At 27.8% G+C, this 21,874-nt stretch overlaps 3 protein-coding genes across 6 annotated transcripts; 2 read left to right on the forward strand and 1 right to left on the reverse strand.

Annotated features, from left to right (window-relative positions):
• The first annotated feature begins 447 nt into the window (after window positions 1–447).
• LOC108482230 (protein SIEVE ELEMENT OCCLUSION B-like) lies at window positions 448–3,743 on the forward strand. Its single transcript, XM_017785342.2, has 7 exons — window positions 448–744; window positions 838–942; window positions 1,028–1,476; window positions 1,569–1,678; window positions 2,006–2,142; window positions 2,225–2,704; window positions 2,801–3,743. The coding sequence occupies exons 1-7, from the start codon at window positions 520–522 to the stop codon at window positions 3,413–3,415; spliced, it is 2,121 nt and encodes a 706-aa protein (XP_017640831.1). The 5' UTR covers window positions 448–519; the 3' UTR covers window positions 3,416–3,743.
• Window positions 3,744–6,990: 3,247 nt separating this feature from the next.
• LOC108481498 (probable serine/threonine-protein kinase PBL15) lies at window positions 6,991–9,465 on the forward strand. 4 transcript variants are annotated; one of them, XM_053025770.1, is made up of 5 exons: window positions 6,991–7,510; window positions 7,596–7,744; window positions 8,339–8,465; window positions 8,575–8,698; window positions 8,803–9,465. In XM_053025770.1, exons 1-5 carry the CDS (start codon window positions 7,088–7,090, stop codon window positions 9,276–9,278), a joined length of 1,299 nt encoding a protein of 432 aa, XP_052881730.1. In that variant the 5' UTR covers window positions 6,991–7,087; the 3' UTR covers window positions 9,279–9,465. The 4 variants fall into 4 exon arrangements, with proteins under 4 accessions (XP_052881730.1, XP_052881738.1, XP_052881735.1 ...); XM_053025778.1 differs by having other exon boundaries at window positions 7,596–7,739; window positions 8,337–8,465; XM_053025775.1 differs by having other exon boundaries at window positions 7,596–7,733; window positions 8,331–8,465.
• A 9,470-nt stretch (window positions 9,466–18,935) lies between these two features.
• Window positions 18,936–21,214, reverse strand: LOC108482236 (COP9 signalosome complex subunit 8). Its single transcript, XM_017785350.2, has 5 exons — window positions 21,069–21,214; window positions 20,902–20,981; window positions 20,217–20,398; window positions 19,877–19,984; window positions 18,936–19,135 (listed from the first exon to the last, which is right to left on the reverse strand). Exons 1-5 carry the CDS (start codon window positions 21,150–21,152, stop codon window positions 18,996–18,998), a joined length of 594 nt encoding a protein of 197 aa, XP_017640839.1. The 5' UTR covers window positions 21,153–21,214; the 3' UTR covers window positions 18,936–18,995.
• Window positions 21,215–21,874: the final 660 nt, after the last annotated feature.

Below are 21,874 nucleotides of genomic sequence, written 5' to 3' on the forward strand. Positions count from 1 at the left end.
TTTATTGAAATTTGATTATTTTAAATAAATATTTTAATTTTCTATTTTAATATTGGTAAATTGAAATTTGTAATATTAGAGTTAAAACATATTGGTAAATTGTATACTTAAATATTTTATTACTTAATAAAATTTAACAAAATATTTTACATTTAATAAAATTAAAAAGCCAATATAACCTTGGTAAATAAAACTAAGAGTACAGTATTCTAACAAAAATTTAAATTCCAAAATTATAAAAATAATAAAATTTGATAAATTAAACATTTACTTATTATTTTTAATTATTAATAAATATAATTAAAAAGACAAACAACGCATAGTCGGATGTATTCCTCCAAGTAATATATAAAAGTTAAACGTAGTTACAAAGTGGAAACAGGACAAGGACCGGTAATAAAACAAGACAAAGAGCACCGTCCCCATTGCATGCTCCCATCATTATATAAACCCTACAATACTTACTAAGCACATCACACATCAAACATCCAAAATAGTAATACTTTCATATTTTCAACAATGGCTACCCCTATCTCACTCTCACTCTCATCACTAGCTTCTAAATCCCAGCAACTGGTGAGGAATGAGCGTCGGATGTTGGCCGCATCCGACGATGGTGCAATGATGAAGCAAATTCAGTCGACTCATGCCCCCGATGGTCGTGTTGTTGATGTTAAACCAATTCTCCAAGTCATTGACAATGTGTTGCATCATATCATTCCCAACATTGATCATGCTATGAATGTAAATTTTGATAACCCTATGATTTCATGATGTTTATATTCATGAAAATAGAAGGATTTTCAAGAAAATGGTAATTTGTTTTTTGTCTTGTAGGGTGGAACGGGACACATCGATGCCCTCGATGATCGGACCAACTCGTCTGCCGTTGATGGTGCACTTGATGCTTTGGCTTATATCGTACACAAAATCTGCTGCGAGGTTCTTCGGCTCTTCTTTTTTCTTTCGGAATCTCGATCTTTTCCGAAACCGAAAAATGACGATAGTAACATTTGATGTTTTGTAGGTATCATGCAAGTGTTCAGGAGGAGGGGATGCTCATGCAACAACAATGGGGATTCTCAACATGCTTTCAAGCTATTCGTGGGATGCAAAAGTGGTGCTAACATTAGCTGCTTTCGCAGTGAATTTTGGGGAATTTTGGCTGATCGTTCAGCTTTGCACTTCCAACTCATTGGCCAAATCCGTGGCTCTCCTCAAGCAGTTACCCGACATTTTAGAGCATTCCCCAACATTGAAACCCCACTTTGATGCACTTAACAAGCTCATCAATGCAATGATTGATGTAACCAAGTGCATTGTTGAGTTCACTGAGCTACCTTCTGAGTTTATTTCGATCGATGTGCCACCATTGTCGACCGCCATGGCTCATATCCCCACTGCTACCTACTGGATCATTTGGAGTGTCGTCGCTTGTGCTGCACAGGTTACGGGTCTTGTAGGGATGAGACACGAGTGAGTGATGAATTTTTTACGTGCTCTCAATAACACAATATGATGACCAAATTTATCAATAATCAAATCTTTTGTTCTTTTTTTTGGTTCAGGTTCATTACATCGACTTCGGAGGCATGGGAACTATCAAGCTTGGCACATAAAGTTAGTAGCATACATGAACACCTTCAAAGTCTATTACATCTTTGTTATCAACGCATTGGTAAGTCCATCCTAGAGAAATCTAGAAACATAAATCATATATGTATATATATGCTAAAAAGTGCAATGGATCATTTATATTAATAGTTCGGTTGTATTTTACTTTTTATATTTAAAAAGTGAGTAAATTAATCATTATATATTAGAATTTGATGAAATTTTTAATAGAAAGAATTATGTTGCTCTTTGATCTAATATATAAGAACTAATTATCAATTTTATAAGTAAAAGGGACAAAATACAACCTTACTCTTAATATAAAAGCCTCAATAGTACTTTTACCTTATATTTATATAAAGAGATGACACATAATGATAATGAGATGCAGATGAGAAGAAGCTATTGGAAGCTTTTGAAGACTTCAAGCGTACTATTGAAACACCTCAAATGGACAACTTGAAGATTCTCCTAAAAATATTCCGCAAGGAAGAGACTTATTATCTCTTGAATCCAGACAAGACCAAGGTTGATTTAATTCCATGTTCCAAGTTTCAACCATGTTTTTAAATTGATTGGACCGTATATTAACTTCATATAAATTTAGCAGGTTCTTATCGATGTCTTAAGAAGAAAGCATGTTTTATTGCTCATTTCAGATCTTGACATCTCCCATGAGGAGATTCGAGTTCTTGAGGCTCTTTACAAAGGTGAAAGGGTATCATCTGAGCTTAACTATGAGATCCTATGGCTCCCAATCGTGGACAGATCAACTTGGAATGATGGTTATGAACAAAAGTTTTTGAGCTTGCAATCAATTATGTCATGGTATACAGTGAACCATCCTTTCGCCATTGAACCAGCAGTGATTAAATACATAATGGAAGTATGGGGTTTCGTTAAGAAACCAATTGCGTTGACATTGGATCCACAAGGAAAGGTTTTATGCCCAAATGCACTCAACATGATGTGGATATGGGGAAATTCAGTTTTCCCATTTAGCAGTGAAAAAGAAGAAAGTTTTTGGAAAGCTGAAGCTTGGACCCTTGAGCTTCTCGTTGATCGCCTTGAGCCAAACTTACCTACTTGGGTACATGAACATCTCCATATAACTTTAATATACATATGTATATCAATTAATAAGCTTAATTTATTCATGGTTTTGCATGGTTTCTTATATAATCAGGTGAACCAACAGAAAGTGGTATGTTTCTATGGTGGTGTGCAAATGGAATGGATCGAAAGTTTCACTACCGTAACAAAAGGGGTTGCGAAGGCTCTCGACATTGGCTTAGAAATGGTTTATGTTGGCAAAAACAATGCAAAGGAACGAGTGAAAAAGATTACTGGTCTAATCAAAGAGAAAAAACTTAGCCACGCTTGGGAAGATGACAATGTGTGGTTCTTTTGGAACCGATTAGAGAGCATGTTGTACTCGAAAACACAACATGGGAAAGCCATTGAAAACGATTTTATAAAGCAAGAAGTGATGACCTTGCTTGCATATGACGGTAGTGAAAATGGATGGGCAGTGTTCTTCACTGGTTCAGATGAAATGGTGAGAGCCAATGGAGAGAAAGTGCTTAGCAGCATGAAGAGCTTTGATGAATGGGAAAAACTTGCGAAGCAAATGGGGTTTATCCCAGCACTTCGTAAACATTTGGAAGGGATTATCGATGAACATCACTGCACTCGCCTTATCCTACCGGGAAACAGTGGCGGGATTCCGGAGAAGGTGCAGTGTGCTGAGTGTGGACGTCCGATGGAGATGTATTTCATGTATCGCTGCTGTGTTGAGTGAGCTAAACAAAGCCAAAAAATTACTTTTGGGAGGGACCAAGTAAAAGACTAGAAATAAAAATAACAATCATCATAGTTTGATGTTTGTTTAGAGTTATTTATGATTATCATATCTAAAGTCTACGATGTAGTGATGTTTGTGCGGCTTCTAATAATGTTTAGGGATCTTTTATTAGCCCACACCGGCTATCAAAGAGCCTTAGCTGATTTTATATGATTGTGTGTTTTGTTTGTAAGATTACTTTTGCCAAATATAGTGTTTTCCAAGTTTATGGCTTGGATTTATGTTTTCACTTTTAAATAAAGTATTTGCTGGTTGTAATAATAAACCATCACCAATATTCCCTTTCAAATACCTTGATATATCCTCTTGACTGCCTGCCAATGTGAATAGTAAGGATTACTCATATACTAACCCAGAGTAAATCTAATAATTTATTTATGTTCGAAATTGAATCATAAAATTTTAAAGGTTAAAATATAATAGTAAAAATTATAATGACTAATTAATTTAATTTTTGCTTCTTTTCACTTATTTAATATCATTTAATTAAAAATATAATTTAAAGAAAGCTACAAGACACATATACTGATATAAGACTCAAAAAAATTTATAAACTTTGAAAACAAAAACGCTCACATGAATCCATAATCTCCTTGAGCCTAGTTCACATCAAATAAGTTGCTTAAAGCATCACCAGCTAAGTATAAACAGTTGCCATCCTTAACTTCAAAGACTGATAAGCAAGTAAGAATGCCATACTCAATGCACCACTAGTTTCTTAATGGCCGAAGCAAGATGAAAAGGAACAACAAACCATAATCTAAACATCACGATTCGCACCCGTTAATGCAAATCAATAATATCAAAAAATAAAGACACTCATGCCAAAGCGAGGCAGCAGCCCAATCACATTTCACATCACCAATTCTTTAAAAAAATCAAACCTCCTCCACCAAAATTCATCCAACAACAAAAGCATCGACCAAGGCTGTGACAAACCAATCACTCTGAAAACCAAAAAGTAAACTTGTTCCTATGTCAAGATCATCAATGCTAAACTTTTGGATTGAAAATTTACAATTCAGCACAACAATGAGTCATATCTATTCACTACCATCTTCACATGCAAAATTACACTTCCCCTTCTCCACACTATCAAACACCAGCTCCAATGTTACACTAAAAAACCACCAGAATTTATCCTTTAACAGAACATCAAAACCTTCCATTATTGTTGTTCTCTCAAGACTTAAAAACCAATAGAAAAGTCAACAATAGTCCATGTAAACCAAATCCCAAGGTCATATCTTTTCAATTTTAAAAGGTAAAGAAATTTCACATCTTAAAATAAATGTATAAATGTATCTCCACACCACAATGAGAATATATGGTCGCAACAACCGATTCAAAAATGAATTCATACGATTAAAATTTACCAATTCAAAAATTATATATTTTTATAATAGTAAAAATGTAATTTCGACATTTTAATAGCCTATATCTTTATAATTTTTAGAGAATTAAATTAATTTTTTATCATTTTTTAGGGAACCAAAATATAATTTACCATTACTAATTTAAAATTTTATAAATTATAAACGGCTTAAATGAAAAATCTTCCATTTTAAGGGGTCGGGGTCCTTTCCAACCCCCCTCGATCCGCCCTTGCCAACAAAGGTCTCATATTGAACCTACAAGAGGTCTGCGATTAACCCTTCATGGGATTAGGGATGGTTCCAACCCGAGCCGAATCATTAGGGTCAATTTTTTTTTGACATATCGGGTTCAAGACAGGTCAGGTTGGGTGGAATTAGAAAAAATAGTCATTCCGTGTTAGCGTTAAATTTTAGGTAAATTCGTCCTACCTGTCCTAAGATATTTACAAAATGCCCTTAATATATATATTAATTTTTTCTTTCAATAAATAAGTATATTAAATTTTAAATCTAAACTAAAAAAAATCTTATTTGCTTCAAAACAAAAAATAAAATAATAAAAAATGTTATCTTATTTGCTTCAAAATAAAAATAGAACAATTAAATTAAATTTGAGTTGGGTTCAAGTCTCCAATTAAATTTTGGGTTCAAGTTCGGAGCAGATTGGTCAAAGTTCGGGTCAAGGTCGGGGCAAGAAAAAATCTGCCTCGCCCCATTACCATCCGACACCTTTCGCTTAAGATTTCTTTCCTGAGACTTCTTGCGTAAAGACGAACGAACCCACCTATCATTTGGCACTCTAAAGGACAATAATATCAAAATAAGATAATCCATAACATAGATAAAACCACGCAACACATACCATAAAAACAACTAACCTGCAACAATAATACTGATTTGGCATCTAACTTCTAACCTTTGGTTTATCCGCACAACCATACGACTCACTCTATGTGACTATAAAACAAAGAATATCCCATTATATAATCATCCAGTTTTTCGCCTGAACCGAACTTTATCTTTACCATCGGGTACTTATTATCATATTCAAATTTTAAAGAATTTTATAGATTTGAATCCAAATTTTAAAGCAGCAATACGAATCTTGATTCCAACCTTAAAAAGAATACAGGTATTATATATGCTATCATCCCTAAACAAAATCAAATATTATATGCTCTTGGAAAAATAAATACCCACTTCAAGTAAACTTTATTGCTTCAGTTGGGTAATATATACGAGTCTCGTGACTCACAATTAACCAAGGAAAATTTTAATTTATACAACCAACCACTTGATTATGATAAAGATGAGTATTAAAATTATCATAATAAGCAGTAAATGGAAATAAGATAGCACATATTTCAACACGCTCTGTGAATATTTTAATGTGTTTGAGAAATGAAATATTGGAGTAGCTGGCTGCTTAGTTTCTAAGATTAGGAATAACATGCATACATCATTATATTCTCAAACCCCAACTACTCCAACTTTACATCCTCACCTCAGGAAACACCGGTTTAATTCACCTAGTTCTACGGGTTTTGAGCGATTCTCTCAAAAACTGATTCAATCTTCTGTTTAGATTAATATATTAATCAATTCTTGGTCTGATTGGCTAGTCTAATCAAATTCTGACAATCATATAGTATAAGTTAAAAGATTTCAATTATATATAAAGAGAGAAAACCTAAGTTATCAATGATTGATAAAAACATATGTGATTTATATATAAATTTTTTTTTCAAATTAGGATATTTACTACTCCCCACAGTAATTAATCCCTGCTATTCGAAAAGATTAACATTTAATTTTGTGTTTTATTCCCATGAAGGGATATCAAACCTCTGATCATACAAGTAAGAGATAAAATGAGAAACCATTACGTCATATGCTGAACTTTCTGGTTTAGATATAGATATTATACTCACTCAAAAGAAAAAGAAATTAAGTTGTTCCATTTAGCAGAGTAGTTGTTAGAGCAGTTAGAACAAAAATTTGCGTCTGTCTAGCCTTTTATGGTAGACTATTATATAATATATATATATATACATAACTTCAAAGATACTGGCCAAATCATATTATTATTTAACTATCTTTATATATGATATGTAGTTTTTTATCATAAATAGCCACTAGCCAGCCAATCCATTATCACATATTTAATATATCATCTTCTTCTCTTATATATACATATATTCTTCTTAATTTGTGTATTTGCTAAATAGTAACCATGGCTACCACCGAATCCTCAAAGCCTTGGAGACCATTTACTTCAAATTGTTGTTCAGCTGATAACCAAACAATTTTGGGCAATTTCAGCCGTTGTAGGACATCCAAATCCGATTTCTCAAAGAACATTGCTCCGTTACCATCGTTTCGACGATTGTCATTTTCCGATCTTAGCCGTTCATCGTCGATACGTATCAACGAGGATCTCGCACAATCTTTCGGTCCCGATTTGTATGATTTTCAACTAAGTGAGCTACGGGCTATAACCCAGAATTTTTCTGCCAATTATATGCTAGGAGAAGGTGGGTTTGGGACTGTGCATAAAGGTTACGTGGATGAGAATTTAAGGCAAGGGTTGAAACCTCAAGCTGTTGCTGTCAAGCTTTTGGACATTGAAGGTCTACAAGGACACCGTGAATGGCTTGTAAGCTTATTTACACCTACATGGACTCCTTGAATCACTGTGGAATCTTTCTTAATCATTATATATATATATGGGTGTGTTGCAGGCTGAAGTGATATTGTTGGGGCAACTACGGCACCCACACCTAGTGAAATTGATTGGGTATTGTTGTGAAGACGAACAACGTCTCCTTGTCTATGAGTTCATGGCCAGAGGAAGTTTGGAGAATCATTTATTCAAAAGCAAGTATTTCCGATAATTAAACTCGGTAGTATTCAGGGTTTAAAGTTTAAGATTATAAAGCTTTGCTGGCAAAATTTTGGAAAATTTTTATTGAGCCTTCTAGAAGTTTTAAAAAATTAATTAGATTTTTAAAAATTCTTATTAATTCTTTCAAAAATTTAAATTAATTTCTTATTAAGTCTTTAAATTTTTAAAATTTTAATTAAACCCTAAAATTTTTAAAATTTTTACTTAATCTGTCTCAAGACTTAATTATACATCATCTATATCTACCATTTATATTTATATTTAAATCCTAAATGAGTTGAAATCATGAGTGAACCAAGCATCAACTCAGTCTCGATTATAATAAAATTTAAACACATAAAACAATCAATTTTAAACATTTAACTTTACAATTTCAACTAAAATCTCGTTTAATTTTTATATCAATTTTTAAAAATATATTTCTTACATAAACAAATTTTCACCCATTACCATAATATGGTATATATAATCCTCATGTTGTAAAAACTAGAAGCCCGATAAACAGATTAAATATTCCCAATTTAATAGTTATAATTTTAAAAAAAAAATTAACTTGATAACAGGGCCGGGGATCTCAACATCACTACCATGGGGAACCAGATTAAAGATAGCCATTGGAGCTGCGAAAGGGCTTGCATTCTTGCATGGGGCTGAGAATCCTGTCATATATCGTGACTTCAAAACTTCCAATATCTTGCTTCATTCTGTACGTACGTGTGTTTACTGTTTGCAAACATATATATATGGCAAGCTTAATTAGCTTTAAAAATCTATATTTATGTAAGACCATTTCTTGATTAATTTTGCTTTATCAGGATTTTACAGCTAAACTATCGGATTTTGGACTTGCCAAGATAGGACCTGAGGGCTCAAACACGCATGTCACAACTCGCGTTATGGGTACCTATGGTTATGCTGCCCCAGAATACGTATCAACAGGTTAGGATCATCTATCTATCCATATGTGTTATGATTGATGGCATCTGAGATGAATAGAAACTGACCATGACATGACACTATTGTTATGATTGATATACATTCAGGTCACTTGACCACAAAGAGTGATGTTTACAGTTTCGGAGTAGTATTATTAGAGATGCTTACAGGAAAAAGAGCAGTGGACAAATCGCGGTGTAAGAATGAGCAAAACCTAGTTGATTGGGCTAAACCTTACTTAAATAGTAGTCGAAGGCTGCGCTATATTATGGATCCAAGACTTGGCGGCCAGTATTCAGTGAGAGGAGCAAAACAAATGTCTCTTCTAGCTTTACAATGCATTAGTTTGAACCCAAAAGATAGGCCGAAGATGACAGTCGTTATTCAAACACTTGAATCCTTACTAGAGTACAAGGACATGGCAATCTCTTGTGGGCAATGGCCTGTCTCCTCAAACTCTACTAAAAAGACTGGACTTCCTAGTTCTGCTCCTAATTTTAGAGCACAAAGTAGATCAAGTTCAGTTGGTGTTCAGAATAAAAAACCCAATTCAGCTGTTCCAACTCCAAGGAAGGTTGTATGATTCATTCAGGTCAACCATAATATATATTATATATTTCTTTTGTAATCTTTAATGTATTTATGATTGTAAGTATATATAAGCAAGTTTCAAAAAGTAATGCAGCTGTGCTTTGTAAATATTTGAACAATGGGGACGAGCTGCTATATATCATGTATACAAGTTTTCAAAACAAAAAAAATTAAAGGAACTGCAGTTGTCGAAGTAAGTTGCCACTTGACACGTAAAGGCAACATAGTTAGGCAGGTGTTCATCATTACCAGTTTTTTCACTAATTGAGTCATCGTCACTCCATGTTACCACCAACATAGTTATAAATGCGTAATTAGGATATTATTTTAATAACTCAATATCGATTCCGTGAGCACATAAACACATAGGTTTATCTTATTTTTAAGATTTTTTAGGATTTTTATACACCTCTTTTCATTTATTTTTTTATTTTATTCTGTCCCTTTTTGATTATTCAAATTTTGAATTTATTTAATTATTTTTCTATTTTAATTGTTCCTTTAATTTTGTTTAGTTCTGATTTTGATTTGTTTGCGCTTCAGATTGTCTCAAAATTCAAGTTTCTTTTCGATCATCTAGAGCTCTAAGTCAAATCCACAACTTGGACAAGTGTTAATAGGTTAAAAAACGTTGCACATAAGTTTGTCAAAGTCGAGAATTTGACTTAGGGCTATAAATGATCAGAAAGAAACTTGAATTTTGAGACAACTTGAAACGCAAACAAATCCAAGTTAGATCTAAAAAAATTAAAGGAAGCAATTAAAATAGATAAATAAGATAGAAAAAGTAATTAAATAAATCCAAAAGTTGAATAATTAAATAAGAACAAAATAAAATAAAGAAGATAGATGAAGAAGATGAAAAGTGACGTATAGAAGTCCTAAGGAGTCTTGGAAACAAAATGAATCCACAACCCCTTCAAACGACTCTAATTTCTTCTCCAAAAAAAGAAAACTTGGTTAGAAAAAACTTGAAGATGATCCTCAAAATTTGAAAAGATTATTAAAACTCTTCTAAAAGAAAACTCAAGAGAAATTCTTTAAAAAAAAACTCAAAGAGAATTTTATTAACTCAAAATGAATAATTAATGAATTGATTGAATTGTGTATAATGAAGAGGCCTTTATATAGGCTAGCTTACATCTAAATAAAACTCTCAAGTATACTGAAACTCTAGTTAATCTAAACAAATAGTTTTAAACTAAGCTTTCTTGATGACATAAAACTCCCGTCTAGAAATTCTGCTCGCGTAGGTTTCACTAAGACGGTCATAACTTGAGTTCCCGAACTCGAAATCGAGTGATTCAAAGGAGTATAAATTAGATCTCACATACTTTTAGAATCAAAACGTCAAAATTCCTTTGACTAGAAAAAGAGTTTAGCAACTCAGCGAAAATAAAACACAAAAATGAAATAATATTAAGGTAGCTCTATGTGACTATCTTTAATTCTAAACCTAAAACTATGTATTTATAGGGGAAAAATTGCGTAAGAGAGAAAAAAAGTGCCTTTAATAAATTAAATGAGTTTTTCTAGGCTTTTGGTAGATTTACATTGCAAATTTCTAGGACACTACTGGGCACTTTCTTGATGTTTTAATTCTGAGTCGTGAAATGAATCCACCTAGATCTTTTGATTCCCTTAGAAATAGTATATAATGGGCTCAAATCAGAGTCCTTTAGCTCAAGATATGATCAACATACTGAAGCAATATAAGTTGAAAGTCCAATCCATAAAAACTTACCAAAAATAATCTTTAAAGTCATTTTTTTTCCAATTATTTCACCTAATCTATGAGAATAAAATACAAGTTTGTTGAAATATTTGAAGTTGTTGTAATGTACTTGAAGAAGTGCTCACATTTTTCACCACCACGATAAAAAAACTTGTCATATTTAGAAGATTGACAATTTATTAAATCATATCTTTAGGCTAAGATGAGATTTTGGATTGTATCAAGCCAATCAATGAAGAGTAAATCACTTGGAGAAACTTATTTAAAAGATCAGATTGGATTGGATTGAATAGTCTTATCTGCCAAATGTCCATATTACATTGGTTGTTTATATTATATTATATTATATTATATTATATTATATTTCAGCTATTTTAGGTACTATTTAGGAGGGATCATGACTGATCTTTATTATGTTAGCAAGTCTTAAATTTCTTATATAATTAAAAGAATGTATAGGTTGATGTACTAAATTTTAAGAGCACTTATCTGTTTGAAATGAGTAACATTATTTGTAGCAGTGCATTTGATTGTAAAACATGTATTGTGGTTTTACAAACTAAGTTCTTAAGAGGAGAATTTAATAGTGAGAGATCTAGTCTTCAAGGTACAAGAGTGAGGATTCCAAACGTGGGAGTGTTAGAATTTGGTTTACTAGTTGTAATTGTTTAAAAATTGTGGATTCTTCTCACTGAGCTAAGCTCCGTAAATGTAGGAAAATTGAACTTCATAAACAACTTTGTTGTCCCTTGTCACAGTTCTTGCAAAAGTGCCCATTTTCTCAATCACTTCTGCTCATACTTTGTTTGTTACTTAGCAATTGTTTCAGGTTAACAATTGGTATTAGAGCTTCCTACTTAATAATAATTAACCACCAAACTATATTTCAATAACCAACTCATACCCAAAATAATGTCAGACTCATGAAACGACATTACCATAAGATTAGCCAAAAAGACAACTCATTGGATCTCAAAAGGACATTGCTTACAAACTCTATTGACTACCGCATTTTGTCCCCAAAAGACTAGAAGCAGAAATCTATTATCTCTAACAACTCTACTAGAATACTCCATCTTTAATCGTACTAATATAGACATATGAATAAGCAAACCCTAAATAAATTAATGCATGAATTGAGACAAAAAAATAGAGAAAATACACATGTAACCACATCGATAGCTCTCTTTAGATAGATCACCAGTGATGTGGTCATCTTTGACATATGAGAGCTCCCTTAGGTGGCTAGCTTCCTTCTCCACTTGACTTGGTTCATGAAGATCATCTTGCTTAGGCTCTTGAACCAACTCATCTTGTGATTACTATTGTTATGATGCTTCACTTAGATCATCTTGATAAAATTTTACATCATCAATATCAAAAGACTCTTTTCTAGAAGGAGAACTAGATTTTTATTAAAAATTAAAAGAAATTAGATTAAAATTTAAAGTTAATAATTTTTTTTATATTATTATACATAATAATTAAAATTTTTTTTTATTATTAAAAAAATAAATATAAATATAATTTTATATTATTATTTTTTAATTGAAATTTATTAATTAAATTAATGATAAAAATATTAATCAATTACTTAAAAATTTTATTTATTATTAAAAAAATAATTTATTTAATAATTTATAAAAAAAAGTAGACAATAAAAATTTTGATAATTAATTTATATTACAAATTTATAAAATTTTATTATTAAAATATTATTTCAAAAGAAATTAAATTATTAAATTATTTAAAAATAAATTTATTAATTTGGATTAAATTTATTTCTTATTTTATAACATAAATTATTTATTAAATTAAAGTTTAATTATTTGAAATTAAAGTAATTTTAGTTAATTTTAATTTCAACAAATTTTAAATAATTAAATTTATATCATTAATATAAATTTTAATAAAAAAATATTTAATCAAGTATTAAAGTTTTAAGATTATAACATATAATTAAAAATTTACATTTTATAATTTTAAAAGATTAAAAAATTTATATTTTTTTAATTATAATTTTAAATTTAATTAATTAATTACAATATTCTAAAAAATTAAATTTAATAAGATATTTTATTAATATTGACTTAATCATAATATTAAAATAATTCAAATTAAAATTTATTACAGAATTAAAATTAAATAGAACATTATGCTATTCATTTAATTAATAAATATAATTGATTTAATAAAATATTCTAATAAATAATATTATAGTGAAACTTAAGTTCTACCCAATTATTTAGTATCAATAAATATTTAATAAATTTATCTATTAATTTATCTTAATAAAAATTTAATTTATAAATTTATATTACTTATTATATACAAATAATGTATTACAATTTCAAATCACTTATTTAAATAAATTAATTAGCAATAAATATAAATTTATTAAAATATTCAAAAATTCAATATCCAATAAAAGTATATTATTGAATTTAGTAAATAAATTATATAGATTAATTTATAAGTTATATAGAATGATTAAAAGATTATAAGAACAAAAATTATTTGAACTAATTAAATTAATAACATTAAATAAAATTAATTAAAATAATTATAATCTATTTATTACATATATAATAATTATTTTTAATTATATTAATACATAAAAATAGATATAAATTTTCATTTTGATATTTAAATATATATTTTTAGATTTTATATTAAATTGATAATAATATTAAATTTATTAATTAAATTAAAGTTATAATAATTAAAAAATGATTTTAATATAATTGATTGTAATATAATAAACTTATATTTAATTTATTAATAGAAATTTATATTAGTGTAATTATAAATTTATACAAATAATTATAATCTTTATAATTAAAATGGCACAATTTTATATATTATATAATAATTAAATTAATTCTTAAATTGCAATTTGAATAACAATTAATTATATTATTAATATTTATTTTAATTAATCTAAATGTTACAAATAATCTAATACAATTTATTTTAGCTTCAATTTATAAATTTATTCTTAATCAAATTAATTTTTTAATTTAATTATTATTTATTTTAATAAACTTAAATTATTCAAAATTATATCTTTTAATAATTAATATAATATATTTTAATTATATTTTAATAATTTTAATCAATTATCTTATATATTTAATGAATAATTGAGATTACTTTATGTATTTATTATTAATAATGTAATATTTAATATGCGTATAAAATATGTGATCTTTATCAATTTAAATCATTAATAAATGAAAATATTATTTAAATTATAAAATTAATAATTGTATATATAAATATAATATTTATTTAATTTATTACAATTAAATTATATTATTGTGTTACTTATATTTTTTATAGCTACATTATATTTATTAAATTTTTAAATTTAATGATATATTTTATATAATAATTTTTTAATAAAAGTTCTTTAAAATTAAATTTTGTCAATTTATATATGTTTCATAGTTAATTAATTACTTATTATAATACATTATATTAATATCTTTATCAAGTATTTCATCATTGTATTATAATTTTATATTTCTAATTGATCACTTAATTGTTAATTGTAATTTGACTTCAATAAATTATTATCTATTAAAACTATTTTAAATTATTCATTGAACAATATAATAGCATTTATTATAATCTTAAATTTAAATAATTTTAATATAACTTAATATAATAATTTACTAAAATAATTAAATTTTAAAATAATATTTTTAATATTATGATTTAATATATTAATGAATAAATTTTTGATATACATAGTTACTAAAATTAGATTGATTAATAATATATTATTAAAATATATTTGTAAATTATTTATAAATATTTAAATTGATTATAATAGAATTTTATGATCATCAATATTAATTAACTTAAATTAATTTTCTAATTTAATTTTAATGTTTAATTTTTTAAATTAATGTTTATATCAAATTTAATTAATTAAGATATTTGAATACAATATTTTAAATAAAAAGTATTCAAATTTGAAATATTTTAAATGTTATTTTCTTGATATATTTCTATATATATTAATTAAATTATTAAATCTTACTATCGAATGATAAACATATAATAGCATAATATACCTATTTAAATGTTAGTAAATTAATTAGATCAACACTTCATTTGTATTAATATTTACTAAATTATTACCATTAAAATCATTAATTTTTGAATGATCTTATATATTAATAAAATTCATTTAGTATTTAATGTCATATTAAATTTAACATAATCTAAATTTAATTTACAATAATGATTTGATAATATTGACAATTCAATGATATAATGTTGATTCTCTAATTATTTTATATGATTTTAAATTAATTAATTTAAATTTAACACATAATTTCTATAAATCATACCAATAATTGAATGAGTTAATTCAATTATATATTTACATGTTTATTGCTAAATAAAGTGTCATTATGCATTTGTTCAATGTCATTGAATCTATTATGAACTTAACAACTTAAATTTACTATATAAATTCATGATATTAATTACTTGCAGATTTTGACACTCATATACAATTGGTTTATCCTTATAATGATATTTATCAAAATATCTAATACATAATCTAACTAATCATTTAATACTATAATATTAAATTAAGTGACAATGCTTAATTAGGATCAACTGATAATTTTTAATATGCTAATTGTAAACAAATGTTACATTATCATAAACGTGAAATTACTGAAAATATGATAGTGCATTAATACTCAATTATCATTAATGAATCATAATAAATATTTTTCAATACTAATACTAATGATTTACATGTTCAATTGATATAATTGGTGCTTAGCATATCAATAGTTGACATTATATAACGTTTAAGCACAATATAATATTAAACTATTAGTTATACAATTAGATTTTCAATAATTGTAAGCTTGATATTCTTTATATTTTTTATACTGTCAATAATAATAGTCCTATATAATACCTACTTAGATTACTATATTTAATCATTTCAATCCATTTTATCATGTACATGACATATAATCAATTTCTTTGTCAATTTGCTATAATGTTTATTCTATAGTAAAGGTTCTCAATATCTTAGATTCAATTATAATTGCAAAAGATTATCACAAAATTATATTTCATGATCATTATGCATTCTTAATATTTTTTCTACATACTTCATTGTTACTTTGAATAATCTCACCTGCTTATACTCTACATTCTGTCTTGATATCACTTACTTTCATAATATATCTCTATTACAACTCAATACTTTAACTTTTTTATATCACTAGTACATATTGATAAATCTTCTTGCCATATCATAGAATATATACATTCTAATTTTCACTCAATCAAAATTAGTTTACAAACATGCTAAACACTTTTCTTTTAATATTGCAATATTAATCATTGATTTCTACTATTAAATATTTATATTCATAATTACAATAATTATATTCATTCATCAATTATGACTTTATAATCACTACTTTTAGTATCCTATAAATTAACATTTTTATTATTAAATTATTATTTTCACATGTCCATAAGTATCAATAATTTCGTACTTCATAATTTCATATCTCAATTTCAAGTTATATTGATTCTGAATATATTATCTAATATCAATATTTACTCATTATATATATATAATTATCTATTCAATATTCAATTTATATTTCACATTATACTATATTTAATATACTATTTATAACACTTTTAATTCATTTAACTATCTTAATTTCCTTCTATTTCTTATTCTATACTAATCATTATTCAAATTCTTATCATTAATCTTTATATAATTTCATTTTAATTCATCTTCATTGTTATAATTTCTATAATCAATAAATTTTTTCGTATATTCCATTATATATGATAGTTCTATCTTCTCATTTACTTCATTTATTCATTCATATTATAATTATTATCTAACTTATAATCTAATTAAAATATCTATAAATTCATATTGATAAGTAATTTTATAATATCTTAAATGAATTCATTTATTATCTTCTAATTATCTAAGTTTTCTTCTTTATTTGAATAATTAAAATTATTAATTCTCTATATTTATATCATTGTATTTACTATTCATTTCTACTTCAATTTCCTATTCATTCAATATATCTTAGTTCATCAATTACTATTTAATTTACTTCAAATTGTATCTAATCTTGATTCATATTTTATTAATTTCATTATTTTACAATCTAATGCTTACTCACTTATTCTCAATCTTGATTTAATCTATCTTCTCATTAATTCTATAGTTTCTAATATCCTATTTTAATTACATTTACTCATCTATGACTAAATGTAACTTCAATTGCATATTATAATCCTTCACTTTATTTACATTCTTTCTATTTTATACATTACACTTAGTCTTCACATTTAATCATTACAGATTGAGTACTTTTATCTTGTCTAATTCAATTCTAGCTTTATTTGACTTTAAGTACAACTTCTTACATTATACTAGGTTACCTTTTTCAATCAATAGCTTCTATCTAATACTTTCTTACTTGCTACATCATTTATATCTAAGATTACTCCTTTACACCATTCTACAATATCAGTTTCCTATTTCAACTAGCTTCATACAATTTCTTCATCATTATCACTCTTTTTCTTATATGCTCACTTATTCTTCAATTCATTAATTTCTCCTTATACTAATTGTCACTCAATAGTTCTCTTATACTTATTATTCAACTCAATTCTACAATTTTTATCTATGCACTCATGCTTACATTTGTTTCTCAATCATCTAAGCTTGTACATTATTTCCATTATCATCTTATAATTGTCTGCTCTTCTTACATAGCAATTTTCCTCACATTAGTGCTTCAATTATCTTGATATATCCTTAAACGATTATACTTCGTTGAATTCATTATTTCTTTGTTATTATTCACTTCTATGTTCTTGAATCTTGTCCATTGATTATTCCTTACTTATTTAGGTGCATATTATGTCATATCAATGTTAACTTTGTTAACTGCTTTAACTCATAGCTTTTTAATTTGCCTTTCTATGATGCATTTCTCATTCCATGTTTTGCAATTTGCCAGTCAATTGCAATCATCATTTATTCAAACATTTAAGGATTCAAGTCTCATAAATGTCATCAATTGTCTCAATGTTACTAAGTTGTTGATTACACTTAATATGTATCACTTTCTTGAATTGTATACCTAATTTGCAACTTGTAAACTAATTCTAAGTTCATATCATTATAGTTTGATCTTAACTTAGTTGTTGTTCATTGTATACTCTTTATGACTTTTGTATCCTAGCTTGTGTTTCAATCTAAGCTTAATTTGTATTACGTATTCATCTCTGAATTCCTTAGCTCTAATTGCTAGTCATATGTTCATCATTGACTGTCGCATTAATAGTCTTTAATTTGACATTATTCATGGGTTTGTCAGCTTAAGTGATCTATCTAGAGGTATCAATTCAGTTAAAAAACTTATTAATTCTTCTATCATATTGCTTGATTACTAATGCTATAGTTCATAGTCATCAGTTATAGATACAATGTTCTATATAGGTCTGACATTATTGAAGACTAGCATAGTAATCATTATATGGTATAGATAGCTGTAATGGGTAGACTAGTTTGATTAAGCTTGAACAATGTCAAAGTTTATAGAACAATAATGTTGAACAATAAGATCATGCTAACATAATTGATCAATTAACTAATTAGATCATGTGGACCAATTGTCAACAATGTAACTTTAGCAATACTTATCTATTTGCTTGCTTACAAGATCTCACCTTTAGTCAAAACAATCTATTCTAATTTCACATTACTACAAACTTAGTTTCATTAATTACTTACTACTTTCCCTATACAGCTTACTTCGATCCATATTAACTTAGCTTGCTCACTAAATATCTTCAAATCTCTAACTTCACGTAAAATGTAACTTTGCTTAAAAGAAAATTTCAACAAGACAGTCAAAAAATCACAGAAATTACAGACATGATTTAATGTTCGAGGTGGAAGACGTATTCAGTTAGTCGCTGCAATTTGCCCGGGTCTAACTTCTGCTCCTTCACGATAGCCTGCTTCATCACGGTTATCATTCGAGAAGTAGGATCGACCGTCCAACCTTGTCCGAGTACATCTGCAAGTAACAACCAAGAAACAGCTAAAAACAAACCTCGAAATAGTCTATTCAAGGCTTGGAAAACCTTGTAATCCTTAAGTAACAAGCATCCCTAAACCCTAATGGAAGCTAAAACAACCCTGAAAAGAGTCAGAGGCTCGGAGAAACATTGCAGAATCTACAATCTGCTTTTGCAGATAAAACCAATAACCCACTTACACACATAAGCCATAACATTGTAATTAGTAACCCGTAAAACGTATAAGTTTATTGCTTTTCAATGGGAATTTAGTTTTTTGTACCCATTCTTGTTTCATAAAATCCAAGAACTAAAGACAATGTATTAGTAGTAATAGAGTCTCGAGTTTCATACATTATGCATGTACGGGGAGCACTTGAAAGGCAGAAGTTTTGAAGCCTAGAGACGTTGACTTCTCTTTTAAAGAAAAAAAACAAAACCGAGCTTGTACCTAAGGTAGTCTAGAGATGTCGACTTCGTAATATAATATCTTCTCTATTTTTCTTTCATTGTTTGGATAATTTGGATGTAGTATGGATGCTCGAATTTGAGCCAAGCTATCAATAGGCTACAACAGGGAATTCTTAGCACTAAACTACATCATAAGTCATCCTTCAGATATCACATGTTTATAGTACACCACAAAGATATACGGCGAATAAAAGAAGCTTATGCAATACATCTAAAAGTAGTAAAATAATAAGAAACTTCACAGCATAAACATAAATGTGCATGCTTACAATTCGAGGCATCTTCCTCACTCATTCCAAGAAATTGAGCTGCATCTTGGATGCTTATTGTCGAATAAGCAGATTGCAGCAGTTCAAACATCCTCTTAGTGTAAAGCTCTAAAAACAGAACCGAAAATAATCAAATCAACTGCTACATTACCTAAATCTTTAATGCACAACAAGACATTCTATAATATAAAGTTAAGGATTTTACATGATTTTGCTCCTATTTCATGCCATAAAGTCCAAATTAACATATATAGGTTCGTCTTTTCAAACAAACGTATTTATTTCATCATCTATCTAATTAATCAAATTAGTATGAAGACTATGATAGAGAAAGCTTTGCCTGAGAAAGCAGCAACAAGAACTTGTGTTTGTTGAGTCCAATCAAAACCACGAATAGCCTCGTAGACACCAGCATAGTCCCTTGTCCACAGCTTTTGACCTATTTTCCAGGCCGCAACCACCTCCGGTTGGCTCTCTTTGATTGCAGGAGGTATTGATTTCCAGAGAAACCTTGCACTATTACTGTAAAAAAAAAAAAACAAATCCCATCCAAGTATCAAATCCTACACCGAGTTCATACAATCTTGAAAACCATAATAACCCAAACCCAAAACCATCCAAATTCGAAACTGACTTAACCTAAGAAGAAACAAACTCAAGACCAGAATAACACAAAAGTTGTAAAACTCGAAATGATTCGACCCATTTAAATAAAAGCAACAAAGAACCTTTACACTATTACCGGAAAACCATACCCATCCAAGTATCAAATCCTATTTGAAAACCAACCGACTCGAACCCAAAATAAGACGAATCCGAAATGGATTTAATCTAAACAAACAAACAAACAAACAAACAAAAAACCCAAAATCAAAATAACCCGAAAATTATAAAACTCGAATTGACGCAACCCATAGCTCCAAATTAACATTTTTTGAAGAAACTAAAGTCATATAAAGATGTAAACCCCAAAATTCTAAAATTCATTAATTAAACAAACAAAAGAAAGATAAAAGGGTTTTTACATATCATCGATGTAGATGTGACCCAGAAGATGAATTGCGAAAGGCCATTCGTCTCGAAAAGGAACGCCCTCGGCTGCTACCTGTTTCAATCATCATTTTTTTTTAAACAACGCTTTTAGTTTATAAATTCGATCTAAGATTTTGAAACCCAAAAACAGAAAAATTACCTGAAGCATGAGATTATCGCATATATCAGCGATCTTATTGAAGGATTTAGAGACCAACGCTTCATTGAGAACACTGAAATCCATCTCTCTTTTCTTTGCTGCTATTACTGAAGTTTTTTTTATTTTTTGAATCCTTTCCTCGTGTATATATATGGATTGGATGGGCCGAAAGATCTACTAATACGCATTTTGAGTTGAAAGGCCCAATTCTTTATCCAATTATCGAAATTTAAAAGAAAATGAAAACATAATCCGTTTGTAATATATTATGTTGTTTTATTTTTATATATTATATAATTTATAATAAAAAATTAAATATATAATAATATATATAATACTATTATTTAAATATTAGAAAATATGTTAATTGCTTTATCTAGAATTTTAATAAGTGAATCGATTCACTCTTAACTCGATTGCAATTGGCATTGTTTAAATATATAAATAAAATTATGGTTTTTCCCTATATTGCATTTTATTTAAGAAATTAATTTTTATTTTATCTTTCTACTATTATTAATGGTATTCTTTAATTGAGTTGATTTTTTTCTAATATACATTGTTTTTAGAAAAAGAAGCTCGAAAGTAAAAAAAAAAAAAAGATGTGATTTAAAAATGAAATTATAATTATCAAAATAATTATTTTAGATTAATTTATCATTTTAAAAATCAATTCAGTCTCATTTTTTATATAAAAAATTAGTAATACTAGGAAGACCAAATTATAATTATTATATCAAAGTATAGGGATTAAATCTTCAAGTTTAGTATAATATAGGGATGAAAACCAGAATTTTACCAAATTA

Source organism: Gossypium arboreum, chromosome 1 (assembly GCF_025698485.1).
Source record: "Gossypium arboreum isolate Shixiya-1 chromosome 1, ASM2569848v2, whole genome shotgun sequence".
Taxonomy (NCBI): Eukaryota; Viridiplantae; Streptophyta; class Magnoliopsida; order Malvales; family Malvaceae; genus Gossypium; species Gossypium arboreum.